This window comes from Apteryx mantelli, chromosome Z (assembly GCF_036417845.1).
Source record: "Apteryx mantelli isolate bAptMan1 chromosome Z, bAptMan1.hap1, whole genome shotgun sequence".
Lineage (NCBI taxonomy): Eukaryota > Metazoa > Chordata > Aves > Apterygiformes > Apterygidae > Apteryx > Apteryx mantelli.
The window spans coordinates 24,047,318-24,067,537 of record NC_090020.1 but is presented as its reverse complement, the minus strand read 5'-3'; the positions used below and the strand labels follow the sequence as shown (position 1 = coordinate 24,067,537).

Sequence of the window (20,220 nt, the reverse complement as noted above, 5' to 3'; positions counted from 1 at the left end):
GAGATCCAAGCCAACTCTCTTCTTTGGTTCAAGCTTGGCTCTGCCTTCCAAACTTCCTGGCTTGCAAGAGCTTTATTTTTACAAAGACAGAAAGGCCCAGTAAAATACACAACATACAGAGTGCATAATCCTGCTTTGTACAGGATTCAATACCATGTTTGTTTGGTAGGATTTTATTTTTAAATCAAAGAAATAAAAAATGTACGGTCAACATAACAAGCTTTCAGGACACGGCAGGTGACAAGGACCAAATGTTAAATAATTCCATTCTTTGATTCACGATCAAAATAAAACAATGGATTTAAATAGTAGATCTTGTGTTTAAAAAAGTTTTCATGTGAAACTTGAAGCCATTGAAAGAATACATTCAAGCAGTCATAAAGGCAGAGATGCATACTTATCTTGGCACACAGATACTAAAAGGGGTGAGAGTCTGGCCCACCACTTTCTTCCTGCTCAGATCCTAAATCCTAAATCTGCCTCAGGGCCTTGTAGACCCCATTCCCTTAGGGAATTTTTTAGTGAACTTTTCTTTCAGTTAGGAAATCACATGTACCTGCACCTACACACATAACACTTGCATGATCTGTGTAATGTTTTTTATACTGAAAAGGACAATGTTAAGAAATGTTATTGCACAAATATTACCCTTCATTAGACATAGCTTATTGAGACTGTAAAAGTGAAAACTGTACAGAACTTGGCTCTGTTTATTAATCTCTTGTCTATGTTTTGTTTTGGCTTTTTAAACTTATTATTTATTGTTTGTATTATATGTCAGTGGGGACCAGAGCCTCTTCGTGCCGGGCTTTGTGCAGTCATATAAAGAAATACAGATATAACCTTGCAGCTTGTAAATGAGTGTTCTAGTTGCTGAAATAGCAGATAAGGCAAAGTCACAGTGTTTTACTGCAAATTTGTTCAAGCAGTAAATTGTTATTTCGTTCTAAACACTTCTCGCACCTTTATATAAGAGCGTTTCCCTTTTTGTCATAGCTTTTCTGTGCCTTATTTCTCCAGTGTTGGCTCCTGGTCAGGAGAAACCATAGACTCCAACTTCACAAAATCTTTCCCCTTTTGAAAAATCAGATGACTTTCAGCACGTGTGTGGGGGCTTGGTGGTAGAGGATCTTCTGTAGCTGTCAGTTAGCATTGCTTCATTGGTTTGAGTGAAGTTCTACTTTACTCCACCTGAGGGTCTAATCCTGGAAAAGTAATCTATCTAGCAGTATGTAGTATGCCTACCTGTGCAATAAAGAGGTAGACAGACACAAGTGTGCCAATATTTTGTGACAGCCAGAAGTCAAGGGCCAAGTTAGAGTAGTGTTGAGCCCAAGGTAGCATATCTTGATGTGGGCTATTTAGTTCTGCTAGGAGAACTGGTTGAAGTTCTGGCTAGGAGATCTGGCTTGCAACCTGAAGCATCACTGGCATCTGACTGCAAAAGCAGTATAGTAGTCTTCAGGTTACTCCGGCTTGGTCATATATTCAAATCATACTGTTTCAGTTTTCTTTTGGAAATTATGTGTAGGTACCTACATATATGAGGGAGCACTGCCATCATACTCCTTAAAGAAACAGAAAAAAAGAATAAATTGAGAGATTCATGTTAGTCTATTCTTGCTCAAGGTTCCTATTCATTATGGCTTTTTAGGGAAGAAAATTTTTAATGAATGAGAAACAACTGTTCCTCCACTAACTCTGTGAGTCCTAGATGGCTGTTTCATGACCTTCAAACTGTGAAGGCTCATGGGATATTTCTGAAACACTGAGCCTGTGCTGGATACCTGCAATCTCAGTTCATCCTATCAGGTCAAGGTTTCCTCCATTTTGATGAAAATACACATCATTTTAAAGATGGTCAGAAATCCCTTTGATGTATGAAACCTATTTTAAAATAAACAGAGAAGTTTCATCTTCACCTCTTAGGCACCACCTAATCCTGGCCATATTATTACAGCTTCATTCACTTCCTCAAGTCCAAAAAAATTTTTTTAACCTGACCTCCTATTTGGCCCTTTTGTAATTCATAAGGTCCATGGAGTTCTGCCATGCTTGAATCCCATTCAAAACAATTTCTATTACTCAACAAACCAATGGAAAAGATAAGATGAATCCCAGATGTCCCTTGATGGTGATAGGTGGATCACATTTCATGGGACAAAAGAGGGTCAGGCTTTTTAAAGTTTACTTAGTGGGTGAAATGTAAGAGATCGTATCTAGGCTCCAGTAGGTGGAAACAGTTGAGGAACCTTAAAACAGTTTACAATATATATGCTTGTATATTTGCAGAGGCCAAGAATGATTTACTATACCTGGAACTTTTCCTGTGTCCAAAAAATGACTAACAATTTGACTATTCTGTGCAGCATCTGACAGAACAACTTTTTGAACCAGTTTCATGAAGCACATACTGTATGTCAGCTGCACAGATTTCTTTGCTGAGAAAGAAATGCTGAGGTCCCCCACCAGGAGTTTGCCCAAGACTAAATAAGAATTTCAGATGCAAGTACAGAGATTTAGGAGATTTAGGGATTTAATGGAAGCTCTGCTTGTCCTTTAAGACTTGTTGAATGACCTGCTTGAATTAAAGTTTCTTACAGCCAGATTTTTCATTGATCTACTCTTGTGAACTTCTAAATAGGTTAGGCACATGCCTAACTGTTTAGATCAAGTGGGGCCCATACTACAGCCTTCTGTGACAATCCCAAGACACTGCTTTATCTGACAGAGAATAGCATGGGGTGAATAATATGAATTAGGTAAATGAGCAGTATCATCATATACTTCTAATCTGTATTAAATGAACATGGATTGGAGATTGATGTGATGGCTGTAACAGTCAGTGAAATATCAACCCAACCCTCCAAGAATGTTTGCCATTAGAAATTATTATAAAATCAATTTTGACAGATAATAGAAGAAATTATATGTTCCTATTTTTGGCAAATAATTCAACATGAAACTTGTGTTTCAACTTAAAAAACTTTCAAATATTTCAGTCAAAAACAAATACAAGAATAAAATGCTACAGTGCGCTTTCATACTAGCACCATGGATGCCACATAGATCAAAAACAGATATGCAAATTAAGAGCTTATTACTATCAGAAATACTGCAATTAAATCCTATGAAATAACCAGAGTGAGCAGTCCTGAAATGCCACTGTGACGGAAGTGATTCTGGTTGTCTGGTCTACAAATATTCTTGATGCATTTACATAGGATGACAACAATTTTTTTTCTATTTTTTAATAGTCAAAGACTCACAAGTCTTCTTGCTGACAAGGAAGCATATCTAGAAATCAAAGCTGCTATTATTAGCAGCTTGTTTCCAAGTATGAAGAAATAATTCCTAAACAAGACACAGTGACACTGAGGTTTTAAAATGCACCTGTTCAAAAATAAGACGGTAGTTATTAAAATCCAGCATTTTGAAGAACATGCTGTAGTCACAATAAATGATCTTAGTGTGGAAGACATTTCATTTAAAGAGTAAGCTGAAAATGAACTTAATCTGGTGTTAGTAAGAAGATATACGTAGTACTTATAGTTGCTCTTTTCCCTGGAATAGGACCACAGAGCAATTCTTCACACTGCAGATCATTCAGGGATGGGAAACACCAAATTGTATTGCAAAGTCCAAACCAGGAGCCTTTACTGCAAAAGACTTTACATAGCATTTCTGATGTGGCACCCACAAAATGTTAGAAAAATTGAATCCTGCTCGTCACCTGTGTCAGTCTGACAAAATTCCACCTGGCAATGGTGCTTTTCAAACACACAAACCAGTACAATGCATCTGAGAACAACGATACAGCTATCTGGAAGTTTAGGTTTAACAGTTTCCAACAGGCTGGGCTTTGGTGCCTGGCAAGAAAAGAGTGCAATTTCATCAAAAGTGGGATGGACACTATTGGCACTGGCATGTACGAAAAGCAGCATGAGATGATAAGAAACAGGGATGGAAGTAGCTTGTCTGAATGCAAGCCAAAGAATGGGGAATGTCATTATAATTTAGAGTTGGTATTTCAGCCAAGTGAAGAAAATGAAGTGTATATAAAAAGAACTATAAATGATATTTATAAGTTTTGGTGGTTTGATTAATGGGGTCTTGCATCTACAAATTAAATCTTAGACTTACGGAACTGCTCTAAACTGTGTACAAAGAACTAATAGTGCTGTGCAACTTCTGGCATTGTTTGTTTTCATGTTGAATCATCAGTATCTCAAGAACAGCTTTATTTGTAGTGTTCATCATCATGTTGACAGGAACGAGCAAGTAAATATGGAAAGCAAAGACCTTTGAGAATGGAATGTCAGCTCTCCTGCTTCTCAGTTTTTCTGGCTTTACTCAGGAAGCAGTGTAATAATGGGAAAAATATCAGGGGAAAATCAGCATGTTTTCAATCACAAAAAAAGGGTTTTTATAACTGAAGATGGTGAGGAGAGAAGGGAGAAAGACTGTATGTTCCAATAAATCTTGTTCAGATAGATTTCAGTGTAAATGAGAGAAGAGAATGCACAAAATGCTACAGTAGTTGCAATCGGATTGAAAAAGAGACAGGGCAAACAAGGTAGCATGACAGCCTTATACAAAAGTTGAAGAGAACCTGACAACTGAGAGTACACCCAGAAGAAAGAACTGAGAGTGTGATAGCTAAAAAAGAAAAAAAAAGTCCACTCTAAAAATTCTGCTCACAGTTTGAAAATTTTTTGTTTATTTTGCATAGTGTTTAATATGGCAATCCAGCTAGGTACAGAAACATGTTTTTATTGCATTCAGAATAATTCTCTAATGAAAAATCCTCCCTCCCTCCATGGTTACATTCTAAAATCATTGGAAACATACTTGGAATCAATACTAATAGTAAGAAGAAAAAAGACTGATGTAATTCAATCCTAAATCATCTTCAGATTCCCTCATTCCTTCTTTCACTATTTACACGTGTGGCTTCATACCCCAGATCTTTCCATTTTATGATCATCACCAGGCAATGCAAGCAGCAAACTCACTGAATCAGATTTACTCTTTTAGGAATTGCACAGAAGCTTTATAGACAGAAGTATCAGTCCCTCTTACAGTGTCTACCGTGCAAAAGGGTTTAATATCCCTAGAAAAATACAGGTCACTTAAGAAATGGATGCACCTCTCTCTCCCCTTTCCTCTCTCTTTTTTTAAATTCCATTCCCTTTTTTTTTCCTGTAATTTAATTTCAGGATAAATTAAAACCAGCTGTAGCAAAATCTTGCAAATGATAATGCCTATGAAAATGTGTTCATTGCCAAACTCCAAGAACTATTTTTCCGTTTCTCTGATTTCACCTTCCAAATAGTTTGCTTTTATTTTATGCGACTATCATCCTTTTCTGCAGGAAGACAATCATATCAACAAAGGCACGTCAATTCAGAGAAAATGGCTTGTAGAAAATAAAAGGATTAGTTATTTTATGAATAATAACAAGAGCACTCAATTTATGCATAAGCTAGTGGTAATGAAAGCTCACATTTCAGGACACAGATTTCCTCAGGAAAAAAAAAGAAATTTCCACAATGTGTGATAGGCGAGCTTCATTTGGAGGGATAAAATGGGAGGTTTACTCTCACCCTCCAGTGACAGACTGTGGTTCAGCATAGATGTAAATGTAGGTCTCTCTGGGTCTGGCCTCCTGATTTTCAAATGTCTTTTTGAATGGAATCTTAAATGGGAAAGTCTGAGTAAACAAAAATACATACATGATTGTGTGTCTTTTCCAGCAGAATTCTACAACAAGTCATAAAACTAATTGCTTCCAAGACCTGATTTGTGTGTGTGCATCCTTGGATTTTTGGAGGGAAATATGGTGGACTTCATTAAAAAGAAGATTGTTTTTATCATTCTGAATTCTAAAGAGACTGACAATATTTCAGCAGTACAACTACACAGTTCAGCAACAGAGAGAATTTCAGAACAGAGATGCACGTCAAGGGCTCCCAAACTGTTTTAGGTTTCCACTAGTTCTGCACAAAGTACTTCAGAGTGGTACCAAACACAGGGCTAAGGGCCACCACTGCCCATGGCAGGATCCTGCCACAGTTTCTGCTGCTGATCATGGTAGCAGTGCCATTGCAGTGACTGATAGTGGGAATACTGGTGTACAGTATCTCAGAATAGTAAAGATGATAAATGGAAGGTTATAACACCTGAATCAAAGATTCAGCGTACTTAAAAAATAGAAAACGCTTTCCCCTGAAATCAGATGCCTGCAAAGTGAATACAGCTAAGTACTTTCCTAATGGCATAAAGCTGTATCTGAAAGGCCTGATGGAAGTCTAATGCAGTCGAAAGCTTGAGGATATAGTTTGAATTATTTCTAGTTTGGAAGTCTAGCAAAAACAACTAAATGAAAACTCATTGCGTTCTTTTTTTAAGAGAACAGGGTAACACAATCCGTCTTTTATAGTCTCCAATAAAAGGGGTTACAAATTATAAATGTAATCCTGGGTCTTCGTAACTCAGTGGCAAACATGCCACTGATTTCAGCAGAGTAAAGCACCTTGAAAGTTTCATTTTGAATTATTTGGGGTTGTATAATTAAGAGAGTTCTGCAGCTGGATGCCTCAGTGATATGCTGTGAAGTCTGGAGCCATTATTGTCAAATAGAAGGTAAGTTAAGGAATTTCCTGGCAAAACTATGCAAGGTTTAATTTGTAGGAAAACTGTCCAGGCTCACAGGCCCAAAACAGAACCTAAGCTAAAAATATATTAAAAAATTTTCTTTATCTTGGAAAGTTCAGCTCAACAATTCCAAAACAAGTGTTGCAACATAGGTAAAATCCTAGCCTCTAACCAGGGTGATCCAGCAATAACAAATGCCAGGAGAGTAGGATGCTAGTATATTTCACTTCTCTCAATGTACCCAAGAGGAGGTCAGGAGCAGGAAGGGACCGTTACAATCTGCATGCACTCACAAACCAAAATAAAGCTCATGAGTCTCATTTAAGCCAAATTGGCTTTAAACACTGTCTCTTTTTTTCTATGTCATATTCAATAGTGTTATAGCATGCGACTTGAATGACAGAAATTGACCTTCCAATTTTCTTAAAGGTGGTGGTGTAGCCTAAGTGCCTCACAGCTGGAAATTGGACTGTGAAGTCAGCCAGCAGGCCTATTTACTGACTGTCATTGTCAGTTATTGAAGCAGATGTCTAGACTGATGGGAAGTTTCAATGACCCCAGAATCAACTTCTGAGGCAGAAGTGTGAGAAAGAAGGTCATAATTCTTACTGCATGGGAGATGAGAATTCAAACACAAGCAAGCAATACTTTGCATTGTGAACTGTGGTCTGTTAAAGAGAATATAAGGCAAATCTGAGGGAACATACTCAGTTTTTTAACTTTAACTTTTTAACTTTTGCAGACAAAGCACCTATTGAAAGGCTTCTGAGTTTGTCCCTATCAGGCATAAGAAAGATTGGCTCAGCGAAAGTTTGACTTCATTTTCCATCTTTACTGGTGGAACTGACGTTGCTCTGAGTAATTTGAGAGCTTTTACAGCTCTTGGCACACAACAGAACTTTCCATATTAAAGTCTTTACTTCCACTTTCACCAGTGAAAACATACTTTCACCTTGGTGAGAACAGACCTTGAAGCTTCTTACTTTATTGTATTAAAAAAATCACATTCTACTATAAAAAAAAAAAGCAAAAGCCTTTGGCAAGACCATAACGCTAGAGTGGGCCATCAAAAACTGCTTTACTAAGACATTCTACTTAATTCCAACACTGGATGGGCACAGGTGAATAATAAGATGTATCTTTACTAACTTGTCTTCAGTCCTTAACAGCTTAATCTTCAAGCCTGACAGACTGCCCATGATGAACCGGACAGTTACCAAAGCAATACTTGGAATCTGAGTGGTCTTCGACTCTGCCAGGGTAGTTATGCAGAGCTGGTCTGAAGCTTCACTGACACTCTGCTGAGAAAGGCAATCCCATCCAAACAGTTTTAGCATCATGCTATGCCATAACCACTCCAGCTTTCAAGAAACACAGAAAGATTTGCCAGCAGTCCTGTGATACGAAAGTAGTTTAGCTAGCTATGGTATTACTGTTATCACACTACTACTGAACTGTTTTACGTTATATGGACATTACTATCATGTGTGATGATTTGTATTATATCATAGCTATATTTCACTTACCACATTGCTGCATGTCCTGTATCGGATGTTTCGCCCTTCACAGGTCCTGTGTCCAAAAATTAAAAACAAAACCAAAAGCATTAATAGCTGAATACAAAAATCAAACACATAATGTTTACTGTACCAACATTTTTCTTCTCAGGATCTCTAAGCTCTTAATCCCCCCACCAGCCATCTTTCCAAAAGTTAAAGACTCTCTGCCCACATACGAAAATTTAGGTGTGAATTCCACTACTCTCCAATTTCCTATCTTTGCTTAAAAATGGGTTTCTTGACAGTGGCATCACTTTGTAAATGAGGTACAGGCCAGCGTTCAGAGCTTAGCTGGCGGTCAACATCTTAATCACATTAATGTTGACCTGTGTCTCCCAGCTAACTGCAATGATTTCGCAACCGTACACCTTTGCGTGTGTACCTAGGCACATGCCTTAGCACTGACACAGAGCTGGAGCAGCTGGGCTTTGTCTGCTGGGGAACAATCTGTGTAGTGGGAGGAAGGAAGCCTTTCCACAGAGGTGTGAAAAATAGGATAGCTACCCAGTGTTCACACCGCTTCTTCCTTTAATATGGGGAAGGAGACCATAAAATTTTCTACCAGTCCACCAGCCCCACTCTACTCCCAGATCCCTGCTGCAGAATGCAGAATGTATCCAAAAAGCCATTGGGGTCTGCAGATGTCAAGGTCTACACGTTCCTTTGCGTGTGCTTGCCAAGGCTTTCCTCCTCCTCCCACACAGCAGACCCATACCAGTTCTGGTGCCAACAGGGCTCCCAGAAGAAAGGTCAAGATCCATATATGTTTTTAGCACACAGTGGTGTATATTTTGAGTATTTGACCTTAGCTAGAGTTCCATATGTTTTATGAGTTCAGAGAGAATACCCAGTGGAGGTCAGAATGCAGGATTTGGCTTTTAAAAATTATCCTTCAACAGAATAGAATTCCTTACATTTTTTATTTCTTAATTTCGCAACTTTTTTTTCAGGATTTAACAAAGCATACATTCCTTGAGGACTAAATGCCTGCCAAGGCTAAAGTTTTAAATCCAGAACATTTTTGAACTATCCAAGAGAAAGGACAGCATCTGCATGCATTTGTGTGAGTTCTTTTTTCTCTCTTTTTTAAAGATTGAAGAACATTTTCCATACTGACTTAACTCTAGAATAAGCTGAATTGATTTCATTTAAGTTATTGAAACCATCCTTCCTCCCACCAATCTCCACATACCTGAAAACAGATATGACTTAACTGTGAAATTCCTCCAACAGTCATTTACACCTGTGTGAGTACAAAACATGGGCAAAAATTCATTTTGCAAATATATCACAGTGGTGTAAATGACTGCAAGAGAAGATAAGCAAGAAAATAAAATCTATCATTCTTTCAGAAGAGCACAAAAAATATAAGCATAAAAAGCTCTGTTCCATAGCATTTAGCACATAAATAATGCTGTCAAAAACATAATAGATGTATCACTAGCGCAATGCTTTTGTAGTGTTATGCTATTGATTCAAGTAAATTTTGACCATTGCAAGCATGGGCAGAAGTGAAAAATGTGCACAGGATACCCAGCACTCGGAGAAACAGTTTTAGCAGTACAATAGCAAAAATAATATCCACAGTAGGCTATGAACTAGTATAGCAATATTGGCATTAAAAGTCAAGTCAAACCAAATCATTCCATCCCCCTCCCAGGCTTTCCTGAGTAATGTACGCAAACTGATAGAGATATTCTGGTGCAGCCCAAACCTATAGCTATTCACACTGCACAGCATTCAGTAGAAGTACTCTTGATTTACACCAATAGATAGCAGAGAACAAGTATATTATGACACACACAGGCAGTCCTAGTGCAGGCCTTGCACCATGAATCAACCACACTGAGTAGCTTATTCAGTGAGCTTGACACATACCCCATCTGTCTCTCATGAATGCCACACAACGCTTCAAACATGTCTTTGCTTCACACAGACCTGCTGTTATTGCCATTTCAATTACCGTAATTTATTAACCTCATAACCACTGAACAGCCATGGAAATTTAAACTTCCTTTCTATCAGATGCCCCACATTATTTTCACAGTTTCTTCGTATTGTCTGATTTTAAGCAAATACCATTTTTTGCTTATTCTTTGCACTAGGTACTTTCATTAGACATATGCTACAGTACTACTGAGATTTTTCTCCCAGTTTCCCTCCTCTGGCTAATGGCCAGGGTTGTTCAGAACAAATGTACAATTTTGGATGTAGATAGTGCTGTGATGATTCATGAATACTAGGAACCAGTCTTGCAAAATACCCCACTTGTCTACCCTCCAAGATCAAGCTTTCTGATTTTTTTAAAGCTTATTAGTTTGCCAGTTATCACCCATCAATCAAAAGCATGCAAACTGCTTTCAGCTTGAGCTGATATATTTTCACAGGTTTGCTAAGTAATTTGTTTCAGATCAACACTACTTCCAGACCACATTCCAGATTCTCTTGAACTCAGGTATCTACCTCTGGATTCAAATTCATGGGATTTGCAGAAAATAGCTTGTTAGATAGACTTTCAAGAAAAATATTGCATATTTAAATAAAAGTTTTTCAGGGGAATAAATCTTGATTTTTGAATGTAAGTTCTATTTCTGAACATGTCTATGCTTAAAATAGGGAAGCTGAAACCATCTGGGGAACTTAATCCTGCTGGGGAGAAATGCACACCACCTTGTATGATATTAGACTAGACTAGATTTTCTCCTCTAGGCAGGGTCCAAATTAATGGTATAGATCCTATGTTTCAGTGTGGATACTTTGCAGTATGTCACAGTACATAGCATTTAACCCTGCAAGGAAGGATCACAGCAGACCAGGAAGATCATGTAATGACACACAGCCATCACATCCTCTGATCTCCGCAGGATACAAATAAGAATTCTTTAGGCCAAGCAATCCACATCGCCACCAGGAAAGGGCAGAAAATATCCAGAGGGGCAAGTTGGTGGGCACACGACAAATGGGAGCAATAAGAGATATTTCTACAGTGTTCTGTATTATCAGGCATACATGGCAGTGGATTCTGCAGAGGAAAGAGGTAGCTGGGGGTTTGGCTTGACATGGAATTATTATCATGTCACCGTGAAAGAAAAATAAGCTATTAGGAATCAGTTTTCATCCTTCAAACTTAGTCCACCTAGCCAGTAAAGTTTTTGAGAGGTTAACAACTTTGAATACACTAAAATATTCATTTCATTTAATGTAAACAGCTCCACACCCTGTTACTTATTTCTTCGGGCTCCAGTTTAGAGAGGGACTTAGTTCAAATCCCCCCCTCAAAGGTCTGCACTAGATGTGTATTTGTGCTCAGCTACAGTTAGAAGCCTTTCAACAATCCGTGCCAGAATGAATAACAAGCCCATGCCAAAGCTGCCTTTAACTGTAATTACCAAAGGTGATGAAAGAGGCTTGCAGAGTGGGACCCCATCAGTGGTCATCAAAGTCTGAAATGCTTTTCTTAAAAAACAAGGCTCCACATAAGCACACAACTAGGAGCCAGAGGTGGGTTATTTTGATGGATCTGAGTTTTGATGCAATGGTCCACTACAGGGATTTGAAAACTGTAATTCTGGACAACCCTCACTCTCCTTTATTTTCACACCCCTTAAGAACCTTTCTTCCAGGGCATATTTTTGTTCCTACACTCTATCCATGAAAAAAACACACTAGGCCTTTTTCCTTCCATGGTATCTGAGAGAGACTAAGTCAGTTTTCCGCTTCCTCTGGTGCCCATAGGCATGTGGCAATGCCTCACACATGTTAACAGTCTTGCATGTCTCTTGCGTCTCCTCATCCTGCTGCTCTTAACTGCCTTCCAAATGTTGAACAGCATTATCACCCCTCTCATCCTGAGGTGTCTCTATTTCTCCTTTTCTGGGGAAGAAAGAGTCTGGTTTATTCAATCACTTATACCCCCTTTTCCATACAGGAAACTTAGCTACAGGGCAGGCCTTGGGCATCAAATCATTATGAAAACAGAAGATGCATCACGACTCTCTGAACATATGAATTCACTTTTTCAAACCCTAATACAGTCTGCCTAATTTTGCATTCAAACCATTCAACTGACAGCAAGATGAAAAGCTATGTAAAAATGTTACCATTTTCTTTCGTTACTTTGCTACTTGTCTGCCACAATGTGTTGCACAGACCGGTGTGTTTTGACATGCAGCAGAGTCTGCATGTACAAATTTTTGATTCTTTAGGTTTGGAAGACTAAGAGACTCCTGTAGACTTCTGCACCTTGTTGAAGTAAATAAATACCAGAAATGCTACAGGAATAGTTAACTTCAAGATGAGAAAAGTGGGCACAAGCCAACCTGCCCTGGCAAATTTAATTATAGATCTTATGAATATTCTTTTTGTAGAAGTAGCAAAATAAACAACCAGGAGGCAAAATACTACCTTCAGTCACTACAGGAAGCAAATCAGCTAGGAAAATCAAAACATGAATCCTATGTCTGGCTGCCAAAGTCCCACATACGGGATGCAGCAGACAATACTGACCTAAAATGAGAGTGAGATTACAAGGTAATTGAAAGTGATCGGAGACTTAAAGTGATTAGAAATTATACTGTTTGCATAAATAATATTTTCCACAATCTTGACATTAGGGAATCAGTATTTCTGATGTAAAAAATTTATCATAATTAAAACTAAATAAACATTGACCCTTGTGTATGTGATGGACATGAGCATGGGACTAGCATAAGTAAACACCATACCATACCTTACTCTATGAGACCCTGCTGTGAATCTAGAATAAACTCACTGGAACCAACAGAATTGCTGAAGATTGATTCAGGGATCACACTATGGAATCTAACCATACATAGTATAAAAGAGAGAGTGTTAGAAAAACAGTAAGAAAAAACAGCTTTATTTAACACATAGCTTGAACCAAAACCTGAGCTGTAGATTGAGCCTTTCAGAATTTGAATGACATGTGTGTTTGAATGACATGTGCCTGTTTCTCCAAGGCAAAGGCCTTTTAATGCTGATGTTAGTAGAAAACAACTATTTGTTTCTGGTTATTTGATGCTTCTTGAAGTTGAGGGTTGAATGCTTCCTACAGAAAGTCATCCAACTTCTGCTAACATTTTGTTTATACTGTAGGCTATCATGCAAGAATAACCAAGGTGACCTAAAGCTAGCTAGCCTGGCTAATGATAAACCAACTTGATTACTATTAGCAGTGTAGCCAGAACAGCATAGGGCCCAGAGGAAGATAGTTCATCTCTTGACTTGTAAAGATAAGCCTTTACATGCTAAAGGCAAGATTAGGCTCAAGTCACAATTTCATTTGAAATTCTAGAAGTTTGGTGAGGGGAATGGTTAAATTTTGAGAATTTCATTATGAATGCTACAGAAACAGCAATAAGCTGCAACTCTAACAGAGTTTACTCATTCAGCACTCTTATTCTGGGTAGCTTCTATGTACTCTTGGAGTTTAAGTTTGGCATCAAATTTACTTAAAAGTAAGGCAGACCTTGGAATTGTGCTCTACAAACTGATGAGTGGAATGGACTGCATGGCATTTTTTACTTCATTATTGCTGGATTACTAGCTGGATTGCCCCTAAGTAATAGCTTAGTAAATAATACTCTCTAAACCCTCAGTAAAACATGACCAGCCAATCCAATTAAAATAGCAAAAATAAAATTGGATAAAAATAAAGGAAGAAAGGGAAAAAAAATAGGCCAGAGTGCTTTCAGAAGACTGTTTATTTTCATACATCTAATCTCTCTGGTTTGTTTGTCACTGCAGTGTTTTTGCTTTTCTTAAGAATTTTTAGAAAGTGTCTTCAGTTTTTAGACTTACACATACAATGCATATCATATATATACAGAAAACCATTACAGTTGCAAATATTTTTCAGTTGCTCAACAGTCAAGAAAGGCACAAAATGAAAAAGGAAGAATTAAAAGAAATGATTTTCAGCAAAATAATGATAATCTCTCCACAGTTCCAGTGAGGAAAAAAAATATGATACCAAACCTCACCTGAACTGCTGTAGCACAAAGATAGCATTGAAAACACATTGCAAGCCCAAAAGCACTAACACCCCAAATCTGAACATGCCTGAGCTCAGATGTGGATCCAAGTTTTGCAGCTGGTCTTTATGAAATGAATGTGCTAAACAGAAACTCTAGTTCCCCATGCTTTGAGGAAGTTTGAACCTGAATCTGAACCATGTGTGTTAGCCCACAGGTGCTAAAATGCTCATGCTCTCTCAAGTACAATCTATTGCTTGGGGTTTACAGAATCACAGCTTAGCTTTTTTATAGGTAGTAAGACTTATGAAAACTTCTCATCAAGCAAAGATCTGGCTGATTTAATTCTTTTTCACTTATATCTCAAAACAGATTTATTGAAAGATATGAATATACAAAAACTTTCAAGAGAACCTGGACTTATAAACCATATATAAAGTAAGTGAAGGCTTCACAGACTTACATCTCAATAGAGAAACAGGTTTATGGAGATCATAGCTATCACTCACAACTGTAGGAACAACTCTGACTACCGTTCACTCTAGCACAGTCCACTTTCTCACCCAGAATAACAGCTGTGGCAACTCCAGTAACGGATCACATGGGAAAGCAGTTTGTGTATATTTTAGCAACTTTTATTGTGGCACAGCAGCTGAAAATTAGGAAAGACAGCACAATGGGACTAACCAGTTTTTCCAAGACCACAGTGCTGCTCTGAATTGTATGAAATTTGCAGCTTTGTATAGTATTGACTCAAACTCAAGAATGGAGCTTTTTGCTTCTGAAATTGGAATTGTAAACTCTCTGGAAAAATGGAAATGCTTCTCCATCAGACGAAAGCAGGAAAGATTCTAATATTTACAGATTTGATCAATCTCACAGTAAATAAAACACAAATTTATTTTTTTCAATAGTGCTAGTTGGCAAGGCTTTATCCAGTGACAGCTATAAACTAAATATACTCAAAATTTCTTCCAAATGTTTAAAATTACTCACTATAGTACAGAAAGGATATTGCTGATAAAGTGGAGTAAAAACAGCTACAGAGTTATCAACTGAAGCAGAAAAAGAGAGCTGTTAAGATACCTTGAAGGTCATTTGCATGAAATAATACACTACACTAGCATACAGAAATAGTCCCTGATAATATCTTGGTTTGATGAGGATTATGAGAACCATCTTCTTAAATCATTTGGTAGCACAAGTGACCTAAGAATTTTATGACATTGATTTTACTTCCATTCAATAACATGGCATACTTCATTAGAACACATTTGTGGATATATCTAGTAGTTATGAAAACATCTATGTAAAATGTTTCTGCTGGGTATTCTACAGACTTTGTAAAACTGGTACCAGAGGGCACATTCTAAAAATGCGTAAATTAAACAGTTCCTATGGGCATATGGAACATTCTATAAATTGGCATAATGTTGCCTAATTTAGTTGTGCCAGGATTAGAGCAGACTGCACTGATATCACTTCATAATGAAAGGTAACGTATACTAACACAACTGGCTGATAAAGAAGCAGACCAAAAACTAGAACAGTTATTTCATTCACAATGTTTAAAGGACCATACCTGCATGCTTACAGCACACTTATCAGTGTTAAATGGACATGAAATACTGCAGATACTTTTCTAATCCCCCTGAGACAGCAGAGTCTGTGGTTATACCCTGAAATTAGGGACCACAGCCACATGGCGGAATAAATTCTAAATTCATTAGCAAAGCAATATGCAACAGCAGTGGGCTTAGCTTCCAACCTATAGTATCTCTTACCTCAGCTAACTTATCAAGCAGAGTGGATGGAAACACTCATTCATACCGCTAGTTGGGTTGCATTACCAAAGGGCTGCCATTAGCTGAAGGAAGGAAGGGAGGAAGTTGAAAAAAGGGGAAAAAATTCCAGCAAGTAACATAACTGGCATAAAGCATCTCAACAAAGCTAGGATTATGACTCTCTTACATGAGTTCCCTCTTTTTTTTACCTCTGTCACTTTTACTGCTGAGGAAAACTTGTCAGGAAGATGTTAATGTTGACTTTTCTCCCCTACTGAACATGTATCACTCATTTAAGGGCAGAAAACCTCCACTCTGTTCAACAGTTTACATAGGATTTTCCAGAGGTAAGAGTTATGATCATGGATTTTGACCCTTAAACTTAGATTCAGTACCCATGGGACTTCATGTCTAGCTTAGCACTCTGCCGTCCACTTAAAGAAACTGTTCCCTGCTTCATGCTTTAGCTGGAAACAGCAGCAACAATAATGGATAGGATTTCTAAGCAGATTGAAAAACTGGACTATTTGTCTATTTTCTGTCAAAATCATTCCCATAGCTCTAGCAGATCCTGCTATTCTGCTCTCTGCTACCTTATTTTATTAGAAATTGATGATAATTCTGGAAGATAGGGAAAGAATCATAATTACCATCCTGCCAAGCCTAGAAACAGCAAAACAATTTTAATATTTAGTGCAACCTCTGCTAATATGTAAAATACAATTCTGGAACACACAGCATATTTTTTCAATCAGGATCTTTCAGGTTTGAAAATATATTCCAATATAAAGAAGAGAAATAAATTCACATGAATTTCAGGTAGCTAAAGAACATCCAGCCGTTTAACATTCTGTTTGAGTCATGTGAAACATTATACACACTTATTAAACACCTTGACTGAACAAACGACTACTATCAATCACTATCCTGGATGACATACTAGTATTTTCACTCCAGCTGGACTGTGCAATAGAGAGACAGCAATAAATAAAAGCCAGATTCTGAGGAACATGGCAATGACCATATCCCAATGACCTGCTCTGCCTATATATTTCCAGGGTGCCTATAGCCAAGGTATCCAGTAGTTAAAAACACTCTGTTCTTTATAGAGCCACAACAGTTGCTAGTTTGGGCCTCAGGAAAATAAAAAGTGGCCTTTGGTTTTCCTCTCTACAGGTTTTGGTCAGTGGCGCAGTGTCATCATGGTAGCAGCTGGAGCATGCCAGCATGCCCCACGTCTCTTGTCCAGGGGCAGCCCGTGCTTTCCTAGGGCAGACAATTCTCGCCAGTGTTCATGGAATCACCCTGCGCAGTCTCCTTTTCTGCTGTGGCCACATGTATCACCAGCTTGCTGTGAAGACCCTTCAGCCTTTCCTGGGGTCATTCCACCTTTCCTCTTTCCTGTCAGTCTGAAGAAGGATGGCAGTCATTCCCCTTTCTCATCCATGGTTTTCAACTTTGACATTCGCTGGTATTAGTTAAAAAAATAAGAAGCACACTGCTTATCAGATGACAGTTCATGATAGAGAGGAAACAGACGAGCAGTTTCTCTTTTCTGAGCTTTGTATCAAAAAATATTGAAACTCAAGGGCAAAACACTCTGGACTGACAAAAATAAATGCCTCTTTGTGCAACACATGATTAGGATGAGAGGCCCACTTTCACAAGTGAGTCGAGGCAAACAACTCTGTAAGATTCAAAGGGGGTCTGGCCTTTTATGTGAATAACAAGATATAAATAGTTAATGCCAACAAAGAGGATTAGAAAGCGTGAAAAGTCTCATGCTTTGAGATTAGGACAGTGTCTAACTAGTAATTACCACAGTGTCATCTTTCTGGGGCTGACTGTAACTTCTGGGACAGGCAGTGCCTGTTTGAACAGGATACCAGGCTTCATGGCCGACTCAAGCTGACCACTCCTACGTGACTGGCATATTTTTTATTTATATTGCTATCATACTAAATCTTCTAGGCATAATCAGGAACAGTTGTTTGAAGTACACGTACTACTCAAGAGCCCCTACTCTGAAATATTTGTCATCTAAAATACTAGAAAATAGGATTTCACACTAGCACTTTCCATTCTTTTCATCACGTCTGCAAAAGGCTACGCATAACGCATGTTCCTAAAACAAACAACGCAAGCACTATCATAACTTTGGCAAATAAAGGCTGGAAATAAAACTGGTTTCCTTTATTTAGTTGTATATCTTAATGGTGTTTAGAAATGGGCAATTAGTCTTTGCATTTCTTCAAAGTTGATGCATTGGGCTCTTCCTTTTCATTTAATCCTCTGGAAGCCACTGCATACAGAACTAAGAGATGTAATACGTTATGAACATTTGTCACAAGGAGAGAAGTATTTAGGATTAATTTGTTCCAAAACACTAAATATATTGCCAATTTTTATTTGTCAAAAATACATCGTATCTTCCTCCATACTGCTGAGCAACTATACATAGCAGATACATGAGATAAACTGTACCAACCAGCAAATTGTCCCAAAGAGCTGGACGTTTTTTCCTACCCTTGCCAGAATTGGAAGTCTTGTGCATTTAGGCTTATTTCCAAATCTTTAAGGTTTGGATGGCTTTCTTTCCTCTGGTCCCTCCTGCTTCCCCCCCCCCCCTTTTTTTTTAGCATCTTAAAATGCTTGCCCAGCACAAAAATTATCATTTAAAACTCTTGTTTTTCATTAGTAATTACATTCAGATCAGAAAAAAAAAGGAAAAACAATTATACATTTGATACTGTGCTAATTCAGGTTCCAATTTTAGCATTTATAAGTTACTGCTATTGGCTAGTGGAAGTTGTGCACCTAATTAAACCCCTGCATCCTATCCTGAAACAGGGGTCTTCCATCTCTTAATGAGCCAAAGTTTGTATTTTGTTTTGTAAGGCAGGAAGCATTGCTGATGTACTGAAGGGACAGTAGAAAGTTATTATATAAAAGACATGTACTTTATGATTTATGACTTTATTCCCTATTTCCCTGGGGTAGCTTCAGGGTTCCCTTCAGGGACTAGAATCAAAGAGAAGCTGGAGAGACTGCACAGAAGGAATGGCATATGCTCACATACTACAGAGCACTATATGGAGTTCCAAGATTTTTCTACTTTAGGAATACTGAGGCAGTTTTCAGTGAGGGAACAGAGGTGTAATCATGAAGCCATCATATTACACAGATATCCCAGATCTCCTGATATGTCTGGGGCATCACGCTTACAAAAAGGAACATTTATAAGATCATTTATTTTTCTAAGTCTAAAATGGTAGCTATGATCCACACTGTGGCTGATGACAAGAAGTTCCTACCTTTGTGATTCCTGATTTCTAGGTCTCTGCAGAACACCTATTTGCTACAGAACTACCAAGAGATGAGAATTTGGCCCCAAATTTTTAAAGTGAAAATTATTATGATGCTTTTCCCATGGGAATGGAATGGAAGAGTACTGTCTTCCTACTGATTTCAGTAGATGCCCTTACTTATCTTTTCCCTTCCCAGCTGATTGTTGTACACTACTAACCCAATAATTACTGGCACTAGGAGACTGAATTGTCCACAGATAAAGCTAAAATGCACAATATTCTATTCTGACCTTATGATTCAATATCTTGTGCTGTTTTTTGTCATCGCTGAACAGAATCATGAATTAAATGCTAGACGTAAGAAACAATTTTGGAGTGTACTGTCCTGATTTGTTTTATTAGCATTATTTTTATAAGTACATGAAAGAAACATATGCAAGATGGAAAATTATATTACCTATTTTATATTACAATATCCAAGGTGTCAGAGATGGCAATAAGGCACAAAATTTGGGTCTGCAGTTTTCCTTCATATTCTTTATCAAGAATGTGTTAATATTTATCATCTATATTCTGTTTATTTCATTTACTTTTACTAATGTAAATAGAAATAATATTTCTATTAGAAATATTTTGCAAAGCAAACTTACACATAGCATAGTGGAATGATGTCAGTGGAAATGATGTCAGGTGACTTGTCTGCATTCCATCACAATTTAGTAACCAGGCAGGAATAAAATCCAGGGTGCCTGATTCTGGGTAACTACACCGTTGCACTGGGGCATGCTACCTCTCACAGCTGGGGAACATTTGATGATATGGAAACTTTTTTACCTGAAATTTAATTTGCAGGATACCCTCAGGAGAATTGTCATTCTTATCTATATAGTTCAGGATATTTTGGATCAATATGATGCTT

General features: G+C 37.9%; 1 protein-coding gene across 1 annotated transcript in view; it reads right to left on the bottom strand.

The window, feature by feature from the left end:
• The window catches only part of ADAMTSL1 (ADAMTS like 1), a 199,956-nt gene that overhangs the window by 161,834 nt on the left and 17,902 nt on the right, over nt 1–20,220 (bottom strand). Inside the window, exon 3 of the mRNA XM_067315970.1 lies at nt 8,184–8,229. Coding sequence (XP_067172071.1) covers nt 8,184–8,229 — 46 coding nt within the window. The remainder of the gene's footprint in view (nt 1–8,183; nt 8,230–20,220) is intronic.